We start from the raw sequence: 22,743 nt of genomic DNA on the forward strand, positions 1-22,743 counted from the left end.
AATCTGCTATGATTCGATTTAGTAGCCTCTAGGGCTGTAATGATGCACGAGTATATGATTTGTTGACGATACATCGTGACACGAGCATTCTGTTAATTATGCATCTAATGCAGTTGCACTGTTTGAAAACCAGAGGTCCCAATCTGCGAAACCAGTAGAGCTAAAATTTATAGACGGTATGCTGGTCACATGAATGCAATCTTTCATGGAGAGCCTCCGAGATCTGCGTTTGTGAAGTGCCCGATAACCTGGTAGCTCCGGATTACAACAATCAATTGTACAACGCGTTATACATTATATGGTCACATGATCACATTGTAACCGTTAAAGAGTTCTGCACGAGCTTTCAAAAAACACCAAAGGCCCTGGAAATCTGCCATTTTAGCCGACTTTGGAGCTCTATTTGGAGCTCGTTATGTTTCAGTCGATCATTTTCAAAAACCAGAAGGGAGAATTTACAAATGTATTAATTTATATTTAAGTTATGGTGAACCTGTTGTACATTTTTGTTTACAGTATTCAGCCTCTGTTCGTAGCAATTTTTGATTAAGTTTTATACAGAATTGTTTATGCATTGGTTATGATTCAGAAATTGCACCATGAGTCTGTCAGAGTTTTTCTTCATCCAGATTTTGTTCAAAATATTCTGAGAATCCAATCGATATCATGAATCCAGTATCGTGAATCGAATCATGACCAGAGTGTATCGTTACACCCCTAGTAGCCTCCAGTCCGATATATGAACTTTGTTCAGAATCGTTCACGACTGATGTTTTTGTGTTATGGGTAAATCACCTTCCTAACCTGTTTTTCAGATCAGTTTTAGAATATGAATTATTGTTTACATACCAGTTGTGTGCAAACTGTTAAAAAAAAAAAAAAAAAAATTATAATCAAAAATGAAAGCTGCAAGCAGAATTTTTGGGGGCCTAGCACCCAGGTCTGGCTTCCAAATTAGAAACAAATTAGACCTGATGGTGGTGCTAGTGCATTTACAGCACTTGGCCCAAATTTGGTCAGAATGTTCCTTAGACCCTCCCGAATCAGTGTGCCAAATTTCACAACTTTTTACCAGACTGTTCTATGGGCTGCCTTTGGTGTTTGGCCACCTAATAATCCATTTATCGTCAGTTATAATTCACAATAATTGATTTAGGATTGCTGCGGCGATTTATTTCACTTTTTAAGTCAATGCATTGATCCAAATCCTCCGACTGGTAACTAGGCATGTGATATTGTGTGATATACACCATTATCCAATCATGGCAATCATTGATCGATTTGGGGTTGATACGAATACGAATTTCCTTGATTATTATTGCTTTACAGTGCACCGTGTTATGATTTTTTTTTTTCAGTGTTGCATTGTGGGATTGATCTACCTTTTTGTAGCTGAATAATTCCAGTTAAAACCTTCACGAACATTTAAGGCAGCACCACCAACACTCCTTAGTAGCTTAGCTCCAACGATACAGGTGCTAAACAACCAATCATCGTCTGAGCCTTTTTACGCTGTACAAAATCTAAATGGATATCACTCGATATGAGCAGCACATGGTTGTCCTGTTAAAAGTCTAATCGTAAAACCTCACTACCAACTAGTGTGTACTTTTTAACACTTTGCGTAGGATATTTGCGTTGTGTGAACCGCTTGAACGCGGTCTGTATTTCATGCTCAGTGTTGTAATTTCATGCTCTGTGTGTGTTTTTTTTAAAGGGTGAGAAGCACAGCAGCTCAACACCTATCACATCATCTGGCCAATTCAGAAGACAACGGAACATCCCGGCTTGTCGTGGACAGCTCGACTCTGTCATCACTGCCTTCTCTCTACGTTACTGACAAATGCGTGGACGTCAGACTAGACGACTCCAACAAGTCTTACCTTAAGGTGAAGTCAAATCAGGATTCCATCATTCCACACACTATTCGTGTTAAATATTTAAAAATGCTTCATATCGCAGTTAGTTCCAATCCAACGTGGCTTCTTTGGGAACTATTTTTACTAGCCGAGCAAAAATAAACAGAATATTTGGCCATATTGTGTCTGAAACATCAGTTACTCAGTATTCATTTCTTGTTTATAGAGCTGGTGTATAGTTTATAAAGCTGAAGCTTTAAGTTCTGTTAATTTCCTGTTCAGTCTAATTCTCAGCTGTGCTTCTGAACCTTTTATTCATTCGTGTACGTTCTATTTCTTCTCTTCGGGTTCTTCAGGCTCCACTTTGCTTTGCATTTGCTGCACCTTTGCAGCTAGGCCCTGTTAATCACGGCTTGCTATATATATCTTTTTTTTATTTATAAATGTTTTTTTTTTTTATTATTCAGCAATAATGCTCAAGGCTACAGCTTTATGTTTTCAGCTCTCTAATGAACCTGAAGCAAATCTTACGAAGAGCAGATAGATAAGTGTTTTTTTATAATTTGGCAGAACATAGCTGTAGTTAAACCCAACGAAAGGATGAACGATTCAAAAAGGTGCCGTGTAATAGCCGTGTGTGTTTCGACTCTCTGCGCAGGTGGACTGCATGAATAAACTGTACAGTATCTTCACCTCGGAGACGGTGGATATGGTCCTGCGCAAATCCGCAGCCGAACAGCTGGCGGTTGTTTTGCAGGGTGAGAAACGTGTCGACGACTTCTTCTTAGTCACACACACTTCTGCTCTCAAACACTTCATGTGCTGAAATGTGTGCTGCGAAAGCATAAATAGTGGATTATTTCATGGTGGTGTGAAGTGGAAGGGCTATAGTTGGTTATAGTGTAAGATATACCTTTTGTCATAGTACGATTATACATATGAAACAAATTTTCTTGTGCTTTTTTTTTTAATTGAACATCATGGATTTTTTTCAAGCATTCGCATGAACAGCTTACAAGAGTGTCTGATATTGAATTCAAGCCACAATAACAAAAAAAATATGCAGTTGGTTTCCAGCATGTACGGAAGCCTTAAGCGGCCATGCGTTATTCGTTTTTTTTTTTTTTTTTTCCCTTCTCTTTCTTGTTTTCTCATGATGTTGTAATAACAAAAAAAAGCCGTTTTCTCGTGCCGTAATTTTATCACGAGAAAATCTCACGCTTTGGGATTGGGACTGGTGAACGGGACTGGTGTTGCACGCACTTCGGCGTCGTCGCCATCACCGTCATAAGTGTAATGACTGCCCGCTGTAGAGATGGCCATTATCTCTGCGTTAAGACAGACGCGTGTCCCATTCTCGAGTGTCGGACACTCACGTGCCAATCACTGACGGACGTAAAGCTATGTCAGCTTGAGCGAGTCCCTGTTCAAAGTAAAAATGAATTTGTTCATCCATGATGCTGCTGGATTGCGCTAAGCATCTTGTTATGTCGAGCAAAATTACAACAAAAAGAAAATTGAGTCGAGATCATGAGAAAAAATAATAATGCACGGCCGCTCAGGGCTTCCGTAAGCATGCCTGTGGCAGCTCCGATAGCTTAGGGTTCTCGGTTTTGTGTAGTTATCAGTGTAGCCTTTAATAAATAGTATTAATAGTATTAGTATTAATTCTTGTTGGGCCAGCTTCATAATAGCAGTATAACTTTTCTTAAATTAATTATGCAGAATTAAATCAAGTTCTGCAACATCAAGTTTTCTACACTGCAAGATGTTAGTTTAACCATTATGGAAGGAGTCTCCAGTGTCAGTACTTTGTATCTTTACTTTGGAAGGTCAAACAGTTTTCAGTCAATCGGATGACGTGGACAGATCACCCGGAGTTTAAATGGTTGTTGTTTTTTTTTTTTTTTTTGCTTCTTTTATCTTTTTTTTCCCCCAGATACTGCAATGCACGCGGTACTGAAGACGCAGGGACTGACGGACAAACTCGTGTCTTTGATTACAGAGAGCGTGACCAGCCGTGGAGGGGTACAATTAGAATGTTTTTCTCTCACAATCAAAACACGCAGAAATGATCGATTCGGAAACATCTCGACAAATATGAACGATTCCCTTTTATTTCCAGAAAACAAAGGAACTGTCTTATACGATGTGATAAAGGATACCGTTGAGGTCATAAGTTTACATGCTGTAGACTCTGCAACGTGCTACTAATTAAAAAGATTAAGAGGGATTATATAAATCGCATTGTGTGTTTTATTTAGTTCTGCCCTGAATATGCTATTTCACGTAACAGATGTTTACATATAGTCCACAAGACACTATAATAACTAGAGATGCACCGATACTAGATTTCTCAGCCGATACCGATAACCGATTATTCAGAGTGATATCGGGCGATACCGATAACCGATTATTCAGAGTGATATCGGGCGATACCGATAACCGACAGTTCTGCCTTTTATACCTTCTTTTAAATGAATAATAATAAATTCCACAATTCTGAAAGAAATGCAAACGGAAACTTTAATCTCTCCATTTCAACAAGTTGTTTGACAGAAACTGGTCTCATCAACAGAACACACGTTACTCTAATGAACATGGACACAGCGTCCGGTGTAAAATTTTTAGCACTGCAGAGATTACAGAGCTTACTAACTGCAGTTTTGTCGTCATTCCACACGAGAGACGTCATCTTTACACACAGTATGAAATCGATCTGTTTTCCCGCCCTCTTTTGATTGACGGGATCTAATCGGCCCTGATCGTCGGATGTTTTTAAACTATCGGCCGATAGCAGGGAAATGTTCGCCTTTATCGTCCGATACCGGTTATCGCGCGATACATCGGGGCATCTCTGATCATAACAAATGAACCAGTTCAAAAGTTTACATACGGTTGATTCCGTCCAAACATTCACTGATGCTCGAAAAGACAACACGATACATTAAGAGCCGGGGGGGTAAACTTTTGAACAGGTTCATTGGTGTAAATTGTTATTATTTTGTCTTCTGGGAAACGTACAAATATCTTACGTAGCTTCCGAAGGGCAGTACTAAATGGAAAAAAAAAAAAAAAAACAAGATCTTTAAACAAAATAATAACAGTTTACACTTTGCAAGGCGTATGTAAACTTAAGACCTCAAGCGTACACTATTCGGAAAGATATTTAAAAGAGACCACAGCCCAGCTTTGAGATAATAACGTCAGGCAGGAGTTCGTCAGTGTTAATTAGCTTGTGTTGTCTGAGGAAGGCCTCCCCAGGCCAAAATCTGCCAGCGTTGATGCAGAGTGTTTTGCCCTGCTAATGAGGCTAATTACAGGGAATAATGTTTCATAATGTCTGGTAGATTCCCGTAGAGAACACTCTGATAAGCTTCTGCAGCTACTTAACGCTTTTATGGACCGTTACAGTTTCACACGTTCTCCTCACTTTTGCTGCATTTTTTTTTTCTTTTCTTCTCCCCCCCGCTCTACCTTACAGAACTATAAATAAGCATGGAAATGAAACGTTCAGATAGACTGTCTTGTAAATCTTTTCCATGCTGCTGTTTATTATAATAACGATGGACATATCCTAATACAGCGTTGAATTCTCAAAGCAGTTTGCTCAGAAGGTGCTGATTAATTTTCGATAACAGCACTACACTACCGGTCAGACGTCTGTGGACGCTCGACCGAAACGTCTCTCATGAAAACCTTTTGATCTGAAGGTGCGTGATCAAAAATGTTTGAAATCGGCGTCGTCGACAAAAATGGGATCGTGCCGACGTGTTCGTTTCTTTCGTTCGAAAACTAACATTTTATTTATAAAAAATATATATATTTTTAAACGGACGACTCGGAGCGAGATGTCCCGAAAAGCAGCCGGTAAGTGTCCGGCGTAGGCGGGAACTACCTTTTAATACTGTTTTTAAAAAGCATCTCAGGGAAATTCCTCAAGAAATCGGTTGAGAAAATACCAAGAATACATTTCTGGAAATTCTAGGTTAAAAAAAAAAAAAAAAAGGGGGTCTACTTTGAAGATGGTAAAATATAAAACTATTTTGATTTATTTGGGATTTTTTTTTTATCACAACATAATTCCCATAGTTCCATTTGTGTTATTCCAGAGTTTTGATGACTTTATTATTATTCTAAAATGTAGAGGAAAAAAAAAAATAAATAAAGAATGAGTGTATCTAAACGTTTGACCAGTAGTGTATATTAATGTGCTCGTTCTAATTCTAACACATCATTGTTTCCATGCTAACAGTTCATTTACAGGAGCTTGTATGGTAGACACTCAACATAATCTAATACTATTGAAAAAGGAAGGAGCCTCCAGTGTCGGTTTTTTACTCAGTTTCACGCTTTGTTAATGTAAACGGTTCAAGGACACACTATGAACGGCGTCGCCGTTGTCGCTTGTCCAGGCCGAGTACCTCAGAGCGATTCACAAAAGCTTTTAAACAAGCGTCAGTAATAAGCTCAAGTTGTATAAACACTGTATAAACTTCCTGTTTTCTGCATCCCCTCTTCCTGTAGTCTGTCGGGTGTCTGTCCGAGCCGGGCGTCACGATGCTGAGGAAGTTAGTATACGCAGATCCGTCTCTACGTCACACGCTGGCTCAGCAACCAGCTTTCCTCCTCGCACTGCTCCGAGGTACGAACTGCACCGTGCTTCACTTCTCCAGCAGCTCAGAGGAAATCATACTGAGCAGCACGATTCGCTGCTAGCGCTTCATTTTTTCAAATACTAGAAAGATCCAAATGCAGAAAGTTTCTATGATTTTTTTTTTTTTCTTTATTTCTTTGTTCGGATTAAACACTTTCAAACGAAAAAGATGTATATAAATATAAATTTACAGGAACAAGATCCACCTCCTCCATTTTGAAAAGATTTATTTATTCATCCAGGGTTAATACAGTTAATATGTTATACAACATGTATTTTCTTAAACTGAAATTAAATTAGATTTTAAAATTAAATGTAAGCAAAATACAAGTAAATGATATTTTTTGATTCGGACTAACTTCAAATTAAAACGCAGACACGGTACAAGTTCTGTTTTTATTTTTCTTCAGTGTTTTTATATACACCGTAAATAATTTTTTTTTTTTTTACTGTTACATAAAGGCTTGAAGTGTTGAAAGCCAAGTTATAACATTATGAACGCGAGACATTTCGGCTTATACTGATTTATGAAAATGGCTCTGGAGTAAGCATTGTTCGCATTTTTTGGCTTCATCCCCTACGTCCTCCTCCATCTTTGAAATTTCGAAAGTATTTTGAAGGCACTGTGGAATTTTTTTTTTTTTTTTTTTTACATTTATTTTTCCGGGGGATTTTTTGCTCACAGGAGAATAATCTGGCTGTGCTGGCCATTTATTGCTTTCAGACATATTTTTTTTTTAATGAAAACAGACTAGAGATGGGGCGGAGGCAGGGTGCATTGTGGGGCAGCTATAAAATGACTGACAGGAGGCCCATCCAAACACAGACACGCACAGTTTTCCAAACACATAATACACTTGTGGTGAAGCCATGTCGTAAACCATTTTTTTATCCTGTTCCGCATACTTTCTAGGTTATTTGTAATAGTAAGAAATAATACAAATACAATAATAATAATAATAATAATAAAAAAAACAATCTTTGCTCCTTTAATGAAAACACGTTACACAGTGTGTATACATTCTTCATTAAAAATCAACCACAAGAAACCAGCGCCATCTGTGGCCAGGAGTCCAAGAGAGCAGAGTTGGTTGTGCTCTCAGGGTGGAAGGGGTGGCATAAACTCTCTCTGCTGTCATTGAGTAGCCAATCACAGGGTGTCTGTGAGCTCAGGCAAGCCGATGGAGGCGGATAGCGCTTTCCTCCGAGTGTGTTATGCCGCCCTGCAATGCAGCATGAGCAGCAGTTCGAGGAGATGCAATTGGCTGACTTCACGTGTCTCGGAGGAAGGACGTGATAGCCTTCACCCTCCCGGATTGCTAGCTGACTTATGATGGTGGAGATGAGAATTGCTGGATAGGAATTGGCCAAGACTGAATTAGGGAGAAAATCGAGGGGAAACGCACACAAACCGACAAACAAATAAATAAAATCTCAAATGAACCCTGAATGATCTGGAAATCATCACGTATACCATAATTACACTTTCCCCCCCCCTATAATTTCCGAGAACGTAGATTTACTCCATCGCGGCTTGTTTAATTGCCTTTTCCTCAGCCTCGCTGCTGATGAAGGCCAATCAGAGAGACGTGACTGAAGCCGCAGTGCTGATGTGTTTCCTGCTTTTTGATGAGATCGCCGCTGTGGATGTGTGGTACGTACAAATGTCAAGAGATTTCCCAAAAGAATGAATATATGAATGTTTGTCTTTCCATCGACTCTAAATATTCTGAAGAGAACGACTCCACAACGTTAACTGCAACTATAAATCCATAGCCGGTATACTTTTTCATTATTTACTGAATATAACTGGTTATCGTTGGCAAATTGCTATGGTATAAAAGGAATAAAACAATTCAGGACGTGGTTTTATGGGAAAGTAAGCAAGCAAGTTATATTTTCCTTTTAACAGCACGGCTCAGAGTCTTTTTTTTTTTTTTTTTTTTTATTCCTTACTTAACCGTTCATTTTTATCCACAGAAAAACCTTTACACCTTTTATTATTTTATTTCTTTCTGCCGTTGTCAGTTTCTACAGTTTCACAGACACACATACAGAAACCGCATAAGTCAGCAAACTCCACTATAGTGAGCCTTAGAAGTAATTTGGCAGTGACTTTCATATTTTTTTTTTTCCCATCTAAAAGTGTCCTCCCCAGCTTAGTTATGTTTAGATGTCCATATTCGAGCACTAGATAGACGACTACCGAGTGCGTACTATTAAGCCAGTGTTCGAGTGGCGCGTACTCCCAGGGATTAAATCTACCCCGTAGATTTGCAGTGATTTTTCTTATTCTTAAAGCTGGTTTTATGATGCATACCAACACATTTGGTTCACGGTTTTCTTATATTGCTTACGTTACTTCTAAAAATGTTGAATATATTATTTTTTTTATATATATATATATATATGTTTGAAAATTTGTATTAATAATCCAACGCCTTATCATACGAGTGCCTGTCATTTTGTGCATTAAAAAATATATATTATTAGGACTGAGTTTAATGTGTGAAGGGTTAATGTGCGTTATGTTTTTGTCATGTATTTGTCATCAGCACTGGAAAAGCTGACACAGATACAGGATTTACACCGTTCTCTCTGCCGGTCTGCATTATCAGAAGGTAAGTGCGTTGTATTTCTGACATTTCGGTAAAACGCTGAGCAAATTTGCTCCACGTGAAATGTCATAAACTCGACGAGCATCGCAGAAGAATTTCTTCACTTGGCAGTGGCTTTTATACGAATTGGCATTTCAGTAAAGCCGGATCTAATTTAAACCGAGTGTTGTTCAAGCTTCTGCAAAGATGTCAAGTTTATTTAGAAAGCGCAGCTCAAGTGACCGTTTGGGACGCCGTCCACCGATTGCGCTGGACCTTATAGTATATACAGTAATAATCTTTCCAGCATGAGAACTATTATACGATTTGCAAAGTATAATAATAAATAGTAGTAGTAATAACTTTAAATGATGCCATTTATATGCCTAATCTCTGAAAGTGAAGATTAAGTTGTGTTAAGATCCAGATTTTTGGAGATGTAAAACAAAAGGCCGCTTCTCCTGCGACGAACTCTTCGACGCGCTTCGACGGAGCCGCAACTCGATGGATTTCATCCTTTCATCCGTCTCCGGATATCCGATTCGCAAATCGAGTTTTCGATACGTCGAATCCGTTACTAGGTTTCGGGATCGTTTCTGTAATTGTGCCGTTTGTGCCGTAGCGATCTCCTTTTCAGTACAGGTATGAGGTCCTGTCCAGTATCCGCATTTACATGGTGAAGAATTTTCCGTTTTAGCATCGCCATAACGTGTCGTTTTGTTTTGTGCAGGTATAATCTGCCGTTCCGCGCCGCGTCTCACCACGCGGTGAGTCCCAACTGCATCGTTCTGCCGCTTTATACCGATCTGATGGAGCTGAGAGCTGCCAAAGAGGCGCTGAGCTTCAGCTGGAACAGAGCCTGGCACTGCGGCACCGATACGCTGCTCATACGCAGGAGAGACACCACTACTCGAACACCTGAGTAAGACACTGCTCATTATGGGTATCGGTGGCTAGAAGGTTACAGGGGGTCAGTTTATCATATAGGTCACTTTGTAGGTGTAGCAGCGACACTACACTACACATGATAGTGTGTGTGTGTGTGTCGGGGGGGATCAGACGCAGCAGCGTGCTTGGCTTGTTATACACAGTGTGCTTTTTGTGTCTCTATTATGTATGCGTATCTTCTTTCTGCACCTTATAGGTGTAGGTAGAGGCTATAGGTCATTGCTTCATACCCAGAGCTGAGTTAAGCATGCATAATGAGGATTTAATAGCAAAATTGCACACGTCGGTATGCAAATTTCATACGTAACTATAGACTTGCATGATACTCAGATGCTTGCGTATGCAGAGAGGGCTTCAAGAGAGCCAAGGTTTAGTTCAAGTCATGTGCATAATTAACTCTCCGCTTCCTGTATATACACTACCGGTCAAAAGTTTAGAAACACTAAATTCTTTCTCCACATTTTTATAATAATAATAATAAAGTCATCAACACTCTGGAATAACCGAAATGAAACTATGGGAATTATGTTGTGATGATAAAAAAAAAAAATCCAAAATAATTTAATATTTTAGCATCTTCAAAGTAGACCCCCCCCCCTTTTTTTTTTTTTTTAAACCTAGAATTTCCAGAAATTTATTCTTTGTGTTTTCTCGACGGATTTCTTGAGGAATTTCCCTGAGATGCTTTTTAAACAGTATTAAAGGAGTTCACACCTACGCCGGACACTTACCGGCTGCTTTTCGGAATATCTCGCGCCGAGTCATCCATTTAAAAAAAATATATATATATATATATTTTTTTTTTTTTTTAAATAAAATGTTAGTTTTCTAATGAATACATTGAATTCATTGGCACGATTATATTTTTGTCTACAATTAAATGTTCAAACATTTAATCATACACCTTCAGATCATGAGAAACATGTCAGTCAAAGTGTCCCCAAACTTTTCAGCGGTAGTGTAAATATATTGCTGGTTGGGGAAAGTGATGTTTGCGTTATATTTTCCAAGCGCTTGACTTGTTCCCCCCCGCCCCCGCCCGCTCTCTGCTACAGGTTTCATGCTGATCTGGTGATGTCGGAGTCTCAGGTCGCGTCAGTGCGAGCGTGTGATATGAGAGCAGGGCTTCACGAGTGTGTTAACGCCATTCGCTCGGCCGGATCACACACCGGGGTCACCTTCGCTCTGACTAGAATACACCTTTATCTCCTGACTGATCAGCTGGCTGTTAAACACGACACACACTCCGCCAAGAGTACGCTGCAGAAACTCGGCTGGCGTGGTGCTGTGGAGAGGTACACACTCGGTTTAGAGATCCGCTGTAATCTTTGCTTTTCTGTTCAACCCCTTCCGCGTGGTACATTTTCCCCATGAATGTACAGATTTCTTCAGGTGAAACCCGCGTGCCCCGAGGACGAGGTGCTGCTCGCGGACGTCATATCGTTCCTGAACACTTTCTTCAGGCAACATCGGTCTGATTCTGATGACCGAGATCTGAAATGGCTCCTAGAATTACTCCTGAAAAAGGTAACCGGTAAAACTTTAATCCCGTACAGTGATGAGGTGAGGTGAGGTGAGGTGGGGGGAAGTGACTGATGGACTTTGTGTGCGTGTTGGTAGGACACGCGCGTGCTGCTGGACCTGCTGCTAGACGAGAAGACGCACATGGACCCTCAGAGACACAGCGGGATTCACCACGGACATCAACTACAGAGAGACCTGACCTCGCTGTTCAACACCCTGCTGCGTCTCACACACATCTCCGACAGGTCCTACATACACACTCAGGATCTCTCTCTCTCTCTCTCCCCCTTATTCAATATCTGATCTCACTTTTTCCTTTATTTAGGATCTCTCTCTCTCTCTCCCCCTTATTCAATATCTGATCTCACTTTTTCCTTTATTTAGGATCTCTCTCTCTCTCTCCCCCTTATTCAATATCTGATCTCACTTTTTCCTTTATTTAGGATCTCTCTCTCTCTCTCTCTCTCCCCCCCTTATTCAATATCTGATCTCACTTTTTCCTTTATTTAGGATCTCTCTCTCTCTCTCTCTCCCCCTTATTCAATATCTGATCTCACTTTTTCCTTTATTTAGGATCTCTCTCTCTCTCTCTCTCTCCCCCTTATTCAATATCTGATCTCACTTTTTCCTTTATTTAGGATCTCTCTCTCTCCCTCCCCCCCTCTTATTCAATATCTGATCTCACTTTTTCTTTTATTTAGGATCTCTCTCTCTCCCTTCCCCTCCCCCCCTCTTATTCAGTATCTGATCTCACTTTTTCCTTTATTTAGGATCTCTTTCTCTCTCCCCCCCTATTCAATATCTGATCTCACTTTTTCCTTTATTTAGGATCTCTCTCTCTCTCTCTCTCTCTCTCCCCCCTTATTCAATATCTGATCTCACTTTTTCCTTTATTTAGGATCTCTCTCTCTCTCTCTCTCTCCCCCTTATTCAATATCTGATCTCACTTTTTCCTTTATTTAGGATCTCTCTCTCTCTCTCTCTCTCTCTCTCTCCTTCTAATTGAGGATTTTGGGACTGATCTCGCTCTCTTTCAGTCTCCTTTGTTCAGGATCCAGATAGCTCCCTTGTTCAATATCTGATCTCTCTTTTTTTTTTTTTTCCTCTCTCTCTCTCTCTCTCTCTCTATCTGAACTCTCTCTTTCACTATTGTTTGATTAGGACCTGATCTATCTGTTCTTTCATTCAAGAGTCCCCCCCATCATTCATTAAGGGTGTGATCTCTCTCTCTTTCTCTCTCTCTCTCTCTCTCTCTCTCTCTCTCTCTCTCTTTCACTCTGTCTCCCATTAATTGAGGATCAAATCATGCTTTCTCTCCTATTTAACTGTTCACCATTAAAACAGCTCAGAGGGGAGATAAGGAAAGGAAAAGACAGCTGCCGAAAAAAGTTGGAGGAGCGCCTTCAACAGAACAACACGAGGGAGGTCAGGAGGGGACGGAAAACAATCTCCGGTCAGAACAAAGACAGTGGGAGGGGCCTTGTGTCTGGCGACCGTGGCAGGGCAGATGAATTAAATCTGTTTTTTAATAGATTTGATTCAGCTCCTTCTCCTCCCCCCTCCTAACAGACCTCAGACCTGTCAGCGACTTAACCTCTCCCTCTTGGGCCATTAGACACCCCCTTTTCCACCCTCAGGGCTTCAGGAATAGCGGTATCATCCAATTCACACCTCAGAGCATCACACAGTTCACACCCCTCCCCCCCATACCACTCCTCAGGGATCACAAATAACTCCCCCCTGCTCTCTGATCAGGTGAAGAAGGAGCTAAAGAAGATCAAGGCAAGGCACCAGGCCCAGATGGAATCAGCTCCAGACTGCTTAAAGACTGTGCAGATCAGCTTAGTGAGGTCATCCTGCACGTCTTTAACCTGAGCCCGAGACCGGCGCGAGTTCCAGTACTGTGGAAGACTTCCTGTGTGGTTCCAGTACCTAAAAGTGTGCATCCTAGGGAGCCCAACCACTTCAGACCGGTAGCCTTAACTTCACACCTGATGAAGTCCATGGAGAGGTTTGTACTCCAACAGCTGCGGACCCTAGTGAGCTCAGACCTAGACCCCCTGCAGTTCACTTTCCGACCAGGCATTGGGTTGATGATTCCATTATTTATCTGATGCACAGATCACTTCTACACCCGGAGAATACTGGGAGCATTGTGAGGATCATGTGTGTTGATTTTTCCAGTGCTTTCAGTACAATTCAGCCGTCACTACTTAGGAGGAAGCTTTCGGGAGCTGGAGTTGACCTCCATCTGGCTGCATGGATCATCAACGATCTCACTGACAGACCACAGTATGTGAGGCTCCAGGACGGTATGTCTGATGTGGTTGTCAGCAGAACGGGAGCTCCACAGGGTACAGTGCTCACTCCCTTTCTCTTCAGCCTGTACACGGTGGATTTCAGGTATAACACTAACAGTTGCCACGTGCAGAAGTTCCCTGATGATACGGTCGTCGTTGGACGAGTATCAGAGGGGAACGATCAGGAATTCCGGGAGGTCATCGCTGACTTTGTCAACTGGTGTGATTTAAACCACCTCTGCCTCAACGCCAGCAAGACAAATGAGACGGTAATCGACCCCCGCAGGAGGCCAGCCCGGTGCCATCTAGGGTGTTGAAATCGAAAGGGTAGAGACGTATAAATTCCTGGGTGTTCACCTCAACAATAAACTGGACCGTTCCATAAACCCAGATGTCCTGTATAAAAAGGGACAAAAGTCGTCTCCACCTGCTGAGGAGACTGAGGTCTTTTGGTGTGTGCAGGACCGTGCTACTGTGGTAGCATCTGCTATCTTCTATACAGTAGTTTCCTGGGGAGTCGGGAGCACAGAGAGGGACAGGAAACGTCTTAACAAACTGGTTAAGAGGGCTAGCTCTGTCGTGGTCTGCCCTCTGGATAGCACGGACGTGGTGGGGGAGAGGAGGATGTTAGCTAAGCAGGCGTCCATCATAGGCAATTCCTCTAACCTCCTGTATGAAACATTGGGGTCCCTGAGCAGCTCCTTCAGCAGCAGACTGCCGCACCCTCGGTGTAAGATAGAGCGCTACCGCAGGTCGTCCATCCCTACAGCAGCCAGCAGACTCTTAAATACAAATAACAACATAATGTAGCACTGCTAGCTGTTTTGCATCGTCAACCTACACATTCACGATAATTCTGCAATATGAACATTTATTAATTTAGTATTATTTGTTGCTCACCCTCTATTGTTAACTGTGCAATAATCCATTTATGTATATAAACAAGGTGTTACTAATGTGTATATATTCATATTTGTGTTCATCTGTACAGACATTAAGATGTTCATAGTGTACATATCACCATTATTATTATTTTTTACTACTATTATTCTGATTTTTCTATTCCTATTGTGTGTGTATATATATATTAGACATTTTTTTTTCAATTCTCTTCCTATTTATTGTGCATTCTTTCCTATCTGTTTTTTGTGTAATTGAGCTGAATTTCCCCAGTGTGGATCAATGAAATCTATCTTATCTTATTTAGGTTCTGATCTCTTTCTGTCTCTCTCTAGCTCTCTAGTTCAGGATATGATCCTTCACTGAAGATCAGATCTCACACTGGTCCAGGCTCTGATCTCTTTTTTTTTTTTTTTTTCCTCTCCCTCTTCCATTCTGCACCTGATGTCTCTCTTTCCTTCATTCAGGATATGAAATCTCTTCTGCATTCAGCATTTGACCTCTCTCTCTCTCTCTCTCTCTCTCTCTCTCTCTCTCCCTCCCTCCCTCGTTCAGGATGTGTACTCTCCTCTCCGGGCCGTTAGCGTCAGAGTTCGCCGTCCGTCTACTGCAGTGTCTCCGTGTTTCAGACGCCCCGCGGTTTTACGGCCTTCCCTCTCTGGGGCGTTCTCTACGCAGCATGACGCACACCACCGCTCTGCCCGGCTGGAGCACTCACACAAGCAGCATGGAGCCACACACACTCTGCCGGAAATACCTTAGCGGCTTACTTGAGGTACACACTCTACACACACTGATTCTCCTTCATCTTGGCTTGTAATTCCATGTAATATGACTTGTATCTAAATATGTGCATACAGAAATAAATTATACAGGTGGGGGAGGGGCTTTTCGACAATCATGCAAAACTCAATCAACCCCCCCCCCCCGCAGGTAATTTCCTCCTTCTATGTGGAGTGGGGAGGGAACGCCATGTCCTTTATGGGAAAAGGAGTGACCAAGAATGCAGTGATCTCCCTGCTTCATCTGTCCCATGAGATGATGTCTGAGAGCAAAGAGAAGGTATTGAAATTTCTGGGCATTTAATTTACATTCACGGTGCTTTACGATCAAAGTGTTCAGTCAGGTCTGGAAGTGCAGTTTGTATTCTGTCCTGTGGTGAAGTCAGTAAGAACCCAGGAACTTCCACAGCTTTATTTTCTCAGAAGGTTTCTGAATCGCATAGAGCTCATGTCGTCAGAACTTCAGAAATGTCCTCACCAGCCAGAGGCGCCTTAGCACCTGTACGTCCTTAAGAGTTATCCTGACTCAGACTTTAAAAAAAAACACGGCATCTTGGGTCAGACAGTAAAACGATCCGGAACGTCAAACTAAAATGCAAATGGACTGGAGGCGTCGCAAAATGCCTGGTATGACCAGAGAAAGCAGCCAACGCTTTAAAACACTGCGAGATATTTTCCTTTGTCATCTATCAGAGTTACGGGAGAAGAGAGCAAGCGAGACCGCTGGAGATGCACTCTAGCAGACCAAAACAAGGGTGGGGTTAATTAACCGGTATTGACGTCATTTTAATATTTAATTCAGGGGTTAGTCAGTTTAAATCAAACCCTGACGTGTTTTCTAAACCAGACCAGAACAAGATCGCAGTTAGAAAACGAGTCGACTCAACTGAATCGACTCAACTGAAGGGAGCAAACCAAACACGATATGATGTTGGCAAAGATTTTTTTCTATCCAGCGAATGAACTATTTAACGCGTGTTTAAACCCACAGCTGACGTTTTATTTATTTATTTTAAAATATTTGTTTCATTTTATCTATGTGCAGTTTGAAACTAAACCAAACCAACTAGCAAACGAATCAAAAGAATCGATTTCACTCTGATCAATAGTTCGACAAACAGATTAATGGTTGTGAAAGCACCCGTAATCTGTGTCTTGGTGATGGTATCGGCCATCTGATTTTGCTGAAAAATACAGCTCAGTTACGAGCATACAATTACATATACAGCACCTGGAGGATTTCTCTGAAGAACAGAGCGCAGTTTAACTGCTCAGGACGAACAAGGGACTCGTCAACAAGTCTCACAAAACATAAAAGCAGTCCTTGATCATCCAGGTAACGACACACGGTGTTAAAAATCAACGGTATGTAAACTTTTGAATGGGGTAATTTGTGTAAATGTAGTTATTATAGTGTATTGTGGAGTGTACAGTGTGTAAACATCTGTTATGTGAAATAGCTTAATCAGGACAGAACTAAATAAAAAAACACTGCGATTTTTATGATCTGGCTTTTTTTTTTTTTTTTTTTAATTATTAACATTTTTGAGATTCTACAAGGCGTGTGTAATCCTATGACCTCAACTGTAAATCTGTCAGTTTTTTTTATCTGGCTCGCGCAAACATTTTTACACACAACTTTACTGAAGGATCGATAAAATGAGCCGCGAAGCTACTGTAATATTGAGGGAACGGACAGCGACGGCCATTACGATTTAGGTACACTGCCCAGTCATGTCATCGTTTGGAACGGACGCTTGGATTTTCATTAAATGTGTATTGAGTTGTGCTGTGAGATGAATCCGCGCAGCGGAGAAGTCCCGGTAGAACCCCGTGCCTAGTAGCTTGCAATGGAATTTTTCTATTAACGTGCTGCCAGTCGAAACGATACGGCGGCATTATTACGCGTAAACGATGCGAGTGTCATGCGAACAGAATAGTCACGTAGAGATTCGCTTCATACAAGAGTTTTTCTACATGTTTAAACTCTGAGCGAAGTTTTAAATAGAACATTCTGGAGTAATAAGGAAGGACTGAGGAGAATGAGTTGGTTTTTTTGATGAATAATGAAATACGGACAGTTCTTGGCAGCAGACTCAGATGTTTGGATCTTGCTGTCTGTATATTTAGAGAATGTAGAGTCCAGAGTTGTGTGTGTGTGTGTGTTTGTGTTCTCTCTAGGACTGGATGTCTCTCTGGTCTCTTGGGCCTGAACAGAGTGCTGATGATCCGTGTTCAGCTCAGTTCGGCCTCGCTTGGTTAATCCCACTGTGGGTGGATCGTGACCCAGAGGTAAGCCACACAAACACTCTTAAGTATGCATCTTTTATATTTGGCATACACATTTATATTCTCGTTTATAGCTCGGCCAAATGTGCAAACTTGTTTTGCAAAAGTAAATAAAAAAATAAACGCACAGTTGCCTGAGATATGACTGTGAATCTACACTGAGGAACCAGATCATTAGGCACACCGGTCATACACGTCACGTACAGACGGGTGAGAAATTAAAGGAAAAAACACTCCCCCCTCCCGATGATTCCACTTTCCATTCTGTGAAAGCCACTGTGTAATCGCGGTAGTGCTAAGAATGATGTAATACAGTTTACACACATGTAAGGTGTGTGCGTATAGATGATCTTCTTGAGTAAACAGGAAAGTTTTAAGCTGAGCTTTGATAATCAAATAAAGAGCATAATGAGCACAAAGCAGTGCCAGTGTAAATGTTTGCCAGGTCTGACTGTGTGTGTGTGTGTGTGTGTGTGTGTGTGTGTGTGTACACTCAGGTGCGCTGTGCCAGTCTGGCGCTGGGCGCGGCTCTCTCATCGTTAGAAAGCGGCTGTGTGATGTTGTCGAATAGCTGCCAGAACATCTCAGGCGGTTTGTGGGCGACGCTGCTCAACATCCTGCTGGAGAGACAGGAGTGCAGCATGGTGTGCCGAGAGGTGGGCGTGTACGCACGCACGCACGCACACACACACACACACACACGCACACACACACGCACACACACACGTGTACTGCTTGCTAAAATGTCAGCAAACAGAATGTAAGAGGTTGTGCAGTTCTCCACAACTGCTGCTCAGTGAATATTCTGTATAGAAGTGACAAGGTGCTGTCATCACGCAAGCACACAGTGTTTTCCATTCTGAAGTGATCATGACTCCAACTCTTCAGCTCTCAAGATTGGCAGGACGCTTATACACCGATCAGCCATAATATTAAAACCACCCGCCTAATATTGTGTAGGTCCTCACTGTGCTACCAAAACAGATCGGACCCGTCGAGGCATGGACTCCAGAAGACCTCTGAAGGTGTGCTGTGGTATCCGGAACCAAGATGTTAGCAGCAGATCCTTTAAGTCGTGTAAGTTGTGAGGTGAGGCCTGTGTGCATTGGACTTGTTTGTCCAGCACATCCCACAGACTGAGATCTGGGGAATTTGACGGCATGTTCTTCAAAGTGTTCCTGAAAGGCTGTCCACATGATGTAAGAGGAAACGTGATTCATCAGACCAGGCCACCTTCTTCCATTGCTCCATGGTCCAGATCTGATGCTTACGAGCCCATCGGTGGTGAACAGGGGTCAGCATTGGCACTCTGACTGGTCTGCAGCTACGCAGCCCCATACTGATAAATGGTAAATGGCGCACTTATATAGCGCTTTTATCCAAAGCGCTTTACACTGTGTCTCATTCACGCACACTCTCATACACCAATGGTAGCAGAGCTGCCACGCATGGCGCTAACTTGCCATCGGGAGCAACTTGCGGTTCAGTGTCTTTCCCAAGGACACTTCGGCATGTGGAGTCACGTGGGCCGGGAATCGAGCCGCCAACCCTACGATCACCTGAGCCGCAGCCGCCCCATACTGCGATGTACTGTGTGTTCTGACACCTTTCTATCAGAGCCAGTATTAACTTTTTCAGCAGTGTGTGATACAGTAGCTTTTCTGTGGGATGGTCAGGCTAGCCTTCGCTCCCTACTCGCGTCAGTGAGCTTTGGGCGGCCATGACCTTGTCGGTGGTTCACCGGTTGTCCTTCCTTGGACCACTTTTGGTAGGTAGTAACCACTGCACACCACTGCATTTTGTTGTTACCACCAAAGTTGCTCTTTTCCTATAACGGCACATCCCATCGTGTTTTATTCCTCTTATATCTTATATCAGTTTTCCAGCACTAGTAATTGTTTATTTATGAAGTTATACTTTCTATCCGTTTATAGTTCCATTTAATCCGTGAAACAAGATGCTAAACACTTGCATCGTAACAGCTATAATTTGCTATTCCTTAACCAGCAAAAAGAGAAAGAAAAAAGAAGAAAAAAAAACGCAGCTCGTCATGTTAGTAAGAAACCGGAAATCTCCAAGCCTTCTATCCTGAAGACTGAATCCCCACGGAAAACTCGCTTACTGTTACAAAGCACTGGCACTGGAGACTCCTTCCATGAATGTTCAGTAATTGTCTCCGTACAGAATACGTTTTTCTTAATCTTGTTATTATTACAAATTGTAAGCCTTTATATTTCTCCGAAGGGTTTAAGATAACATGAAAGCTAAAATTAGGGATCCCAGCTTGCTTATTATTTCTGACCAGATTGAAAATGCTTTACATTTATTCATTTAGCAGGCGCTTTTATCCCAAATGAGGTAAATACAAGCAAGTGATATATCAAGCGGAGAACAATACAAGTAGTGCTACCATACAAGAGCTTTTTAGGGTTTGTTTGTTTGTTTGTTTGTTTGTTTGTTTTGATAATGTGGGGGTTGGCATTTTATGGGTTGGTTAGGTGTTCACCGAAGAGGTGGGTCTTTAGATGTTTTTTTAAGATAGTGACAGATTCTGCGGTCCGGATTGAGGTCGGAAGTTCATTCCACCACCGAGGGACAGTCAGTGTGAAGGTTCTAGAATGGGACCTTGAGCCACGCTGAGTAAGCACTATTAAGCGCCGGTCGTTAATCGACCGCAGATTGCGTGAGGGAGCGTAAGCCTGCAGGAGAGAGTTGAGGTAGGGGGTGCTGTTCCAGACAAGGTCTTGCACGTGAGCATCACGGCCTTGAGTTTGATGCAGGAAGCCGGCGGAGGGAGATGAAGTGGAGTGTAACATGGGTCCTTCTGGGCTGGTTGAAGACGAGGCGTGCTGCTGCATTCTGAATCATCCGAAGGGGTTCGACGGAGCTGGCCGGGAGGCCCGAGAGTAGTGCGTCGCAGTAGTCCAGTTTAGATATGACGATGCTTGCTTTCTTTCTTTCTTTCTTTCTTTCTTTGTATTTTTATTTATTTATTGAACCACTGCTACTACTAATCTTTTTAAAAAAATGTAAGAAAAGTTAATAATCTCTTGCCATTTTTCTTTTCCACCCAAACCTTGATTATATAAAGAACACCAGCCCACACTGTTCCATAAGGAAGCTTTAGCTGCATCAGAGCATCATTTGACTTCACACTCGTTTTTGGATCCCATTTTGCAAACACTGACAGTTTTTGCAGCAAGATGGCAGCATTGCTGACGGAGTGTTTTCTTCCTCCCCTCTCTACTTAGGCAGCGTTCCTTTTACAAAACCTGCTTGTGATGCCGATGCCTGCCAACACCGAGGAGGCCAAAGACTGCTTCTGGCAGGTATGAGAACATGGGAAGGGTGGAAATAAACAAAAGTTCCGCAGAAACCTTGTAAGAAAAGTTTAGGCAGCATCGCAGGTGGATTTTAACAGACCGACTCGCGCTGGGTGATTTTCCGCAGCAGTGATTCCCAAAGGCTAAAAAGTCAAATGGTCATTTCCACGGACTGCTTTTGAGCAGAGCTCCAGCTGAACACACACAGTGTCGTCTATATCCAAACCCACGTATTCTATTATACATACATTACTGAACTTTAAATTCAATCACACATTAAATATATAACAAGTGTGTAAATATTCTATTTTATTCATTGATTATTTATTTATTCTCTCTCTATTTCTGTCTCATGCTCTCTGTTTCTCTCTCTCTCTCTCTCTCTCGGTCTTTGTGTCTCTTTCCATCTTTCTCACTGTTGTTCTGTCTATCTCTGTTGCTCTGACTGTATCTCTGTCTCGCCCTCTCTGTTTTGCACCGTCATGCTGTGTGTCTGTCTCTCTCTCCCTCTGTTGCTCTTTCTCCCTGTCTCACACTCTCTCCATCTCTTTCACTCTGCCTCCTGGCACCTCTCTTTCTGTCTGTCTCTCCTCTTGGCTGTCTCTCACTCACTCCATCTCTCTTTCTGCCTGTCTCTCACTCACGCCGTCTCATTTTCTGTCCGTCTCCCTCACTCTCTCCACCTCTTACTTTCTCGCTCTTTCTCCCTCGGTTGCTCTTTCTCTCTGTCTCACACTCTCTCCATCTCTCTTTCTGTCTGTCTCACTCTCTCCATCTCTCCTTCACTCTGTCTCTCACTATTTTGCATCTCTCTTTCTGTTTGTCCCCGACTCTGTCCTCTCTTCCTCTCCCTCACTTTCTCCATCTCTACTTCTGTCGGTCTCATACTCTCTCCATCTCTCTGTCTGCCTGTCTCTCACTTGCTTCTCTCTTTCTGTCCGTCTCTTATTCTCTCCACCTCCCTTTCTGCCGGTCTCTCACTCTCTCTGTCCCTCACCGTTTGGTGTCTCTCTTGCTCTCCGTCTCTCCCGCTCTCCTTCTCTTTCACTCGGTCTCGCGCTCTCGACATATCTCGTTCTGTCTGCTCTCTCTCTCTCATTCACTCCATCTCTCTCCAGAGCCCATGTGTTCATGATGAGGCAACAGGCGTGTCGTTGGTGGGTCTCCCGGCCCTGCAGGCTCTTCTCTATCACTGCCATTTTTTCGATCATGTGGGTCAGATGGTGAGGAGTTGCTACACGGGTCGGTACACTCCCACACACCCTTGGCCCATCAGCGTCTCTGCCGGTATGCACATATATCTAATGCCTGTGTGTGTATGTATGTAAGAGTCGCCCACTATTCTTTACATTATACTCGTCCTCTTCTTGTTATAGTCCCGTTATCCACTGCCCAGAGAAGATCATTTTCCCTCTCTGAAATATTCTTCCTCTCAAGGCATTTGTCCTCACCACTGTTGTGTTTAGCCATTAGGGTCTAGATTGATTCAATGCAATCGAACATAATATAAGCAAATATTATTTATTAATGAATTAAAGTAAAGCAAACTATATATTTAACTGAT

The 22,743-nt window shown here is 42.2% G+C and overlaps 1 protein-coding gene across 8 annotated transcripts in view; it reads left to right on the forward strand.

Annotated features, from left to right (window-relative positions):
• rttn (rotatin) overlaps positions 1-22,743 on the forward strand; it is a 69,013-nt gene that overhangs the window by 22,331 nt on the left and 23,939 nt on the right. For all 8 annotated transcript variants that reach the window (XM_053611769.1, XM_053611770.1, XM_053611771.1 and 5 more), the window contains 16 exons: positions 1,718-1,889; positions 2,518-2,617; positions 3,799-3,887; positions 6,387-6,504; positions 8,074-8,170; positions 9,072-9,137; positions 9,844-10,035; positions 11,117-11,356; positions 11,444-11,588; positions 11,682-11,830; positions 15,341-15,560; positions 15,719-15,847; positions 17,749-17,859; positions 18,354-18,512; positions 21,108-21,185; positions 22,298-22,466. In XM_053611769.1, the coding sequence (XP_053467744.1) occupies positions 1,718-1,889; positions 2,518-2,617; positions 3,799-3,887; positions 6,387-6,504; positions 8,074-8,170; positions 9,072-9,137; positions 9,844-10,035; positions 11,117-11,356; positions 11,444-11,588; positions 11,682-11,830; positions 15,341-15,560; positions 15,719-15,847; positions 17,749-17,859; positions 18,354-18,512; positions 21,108-21,185; positions 22,298-22,466 (2,234 nt within the window). The remainder of the gene's footprint in view (positions 1-1,717; positions 1,890-2,517; positions 2,618-3,798; positions 3,888-6,386; positions 6,505-8,073; positions 8,171-9,071; positions 9,138-9,843; positions 10,036-11,116; positions 11,357-11,443; positions 11,589-11,681; positions 11,831-15,340; positions 15,561-15,718; positions 15,848-17,748; positions 17,860-18,353; positions 18,513-21,107; positions 21,186-22,297; positions 22,467-22,743) is intronic.

The sequence above is a fragment of the Ictalurus furcatus genome, chromosome 23 (genome assembly GCF_023375685.1).
Source record: "Ictalurus furcatus strain D&B chromosome 23, Billie_1.0, whole genome shotgun sequence".
NCBI lineage: Eukaryota > Metazoa > Chordata > Actinopteri > Siluriformes > Ictaluridae > Ictalurus > Ictalurus furcatus.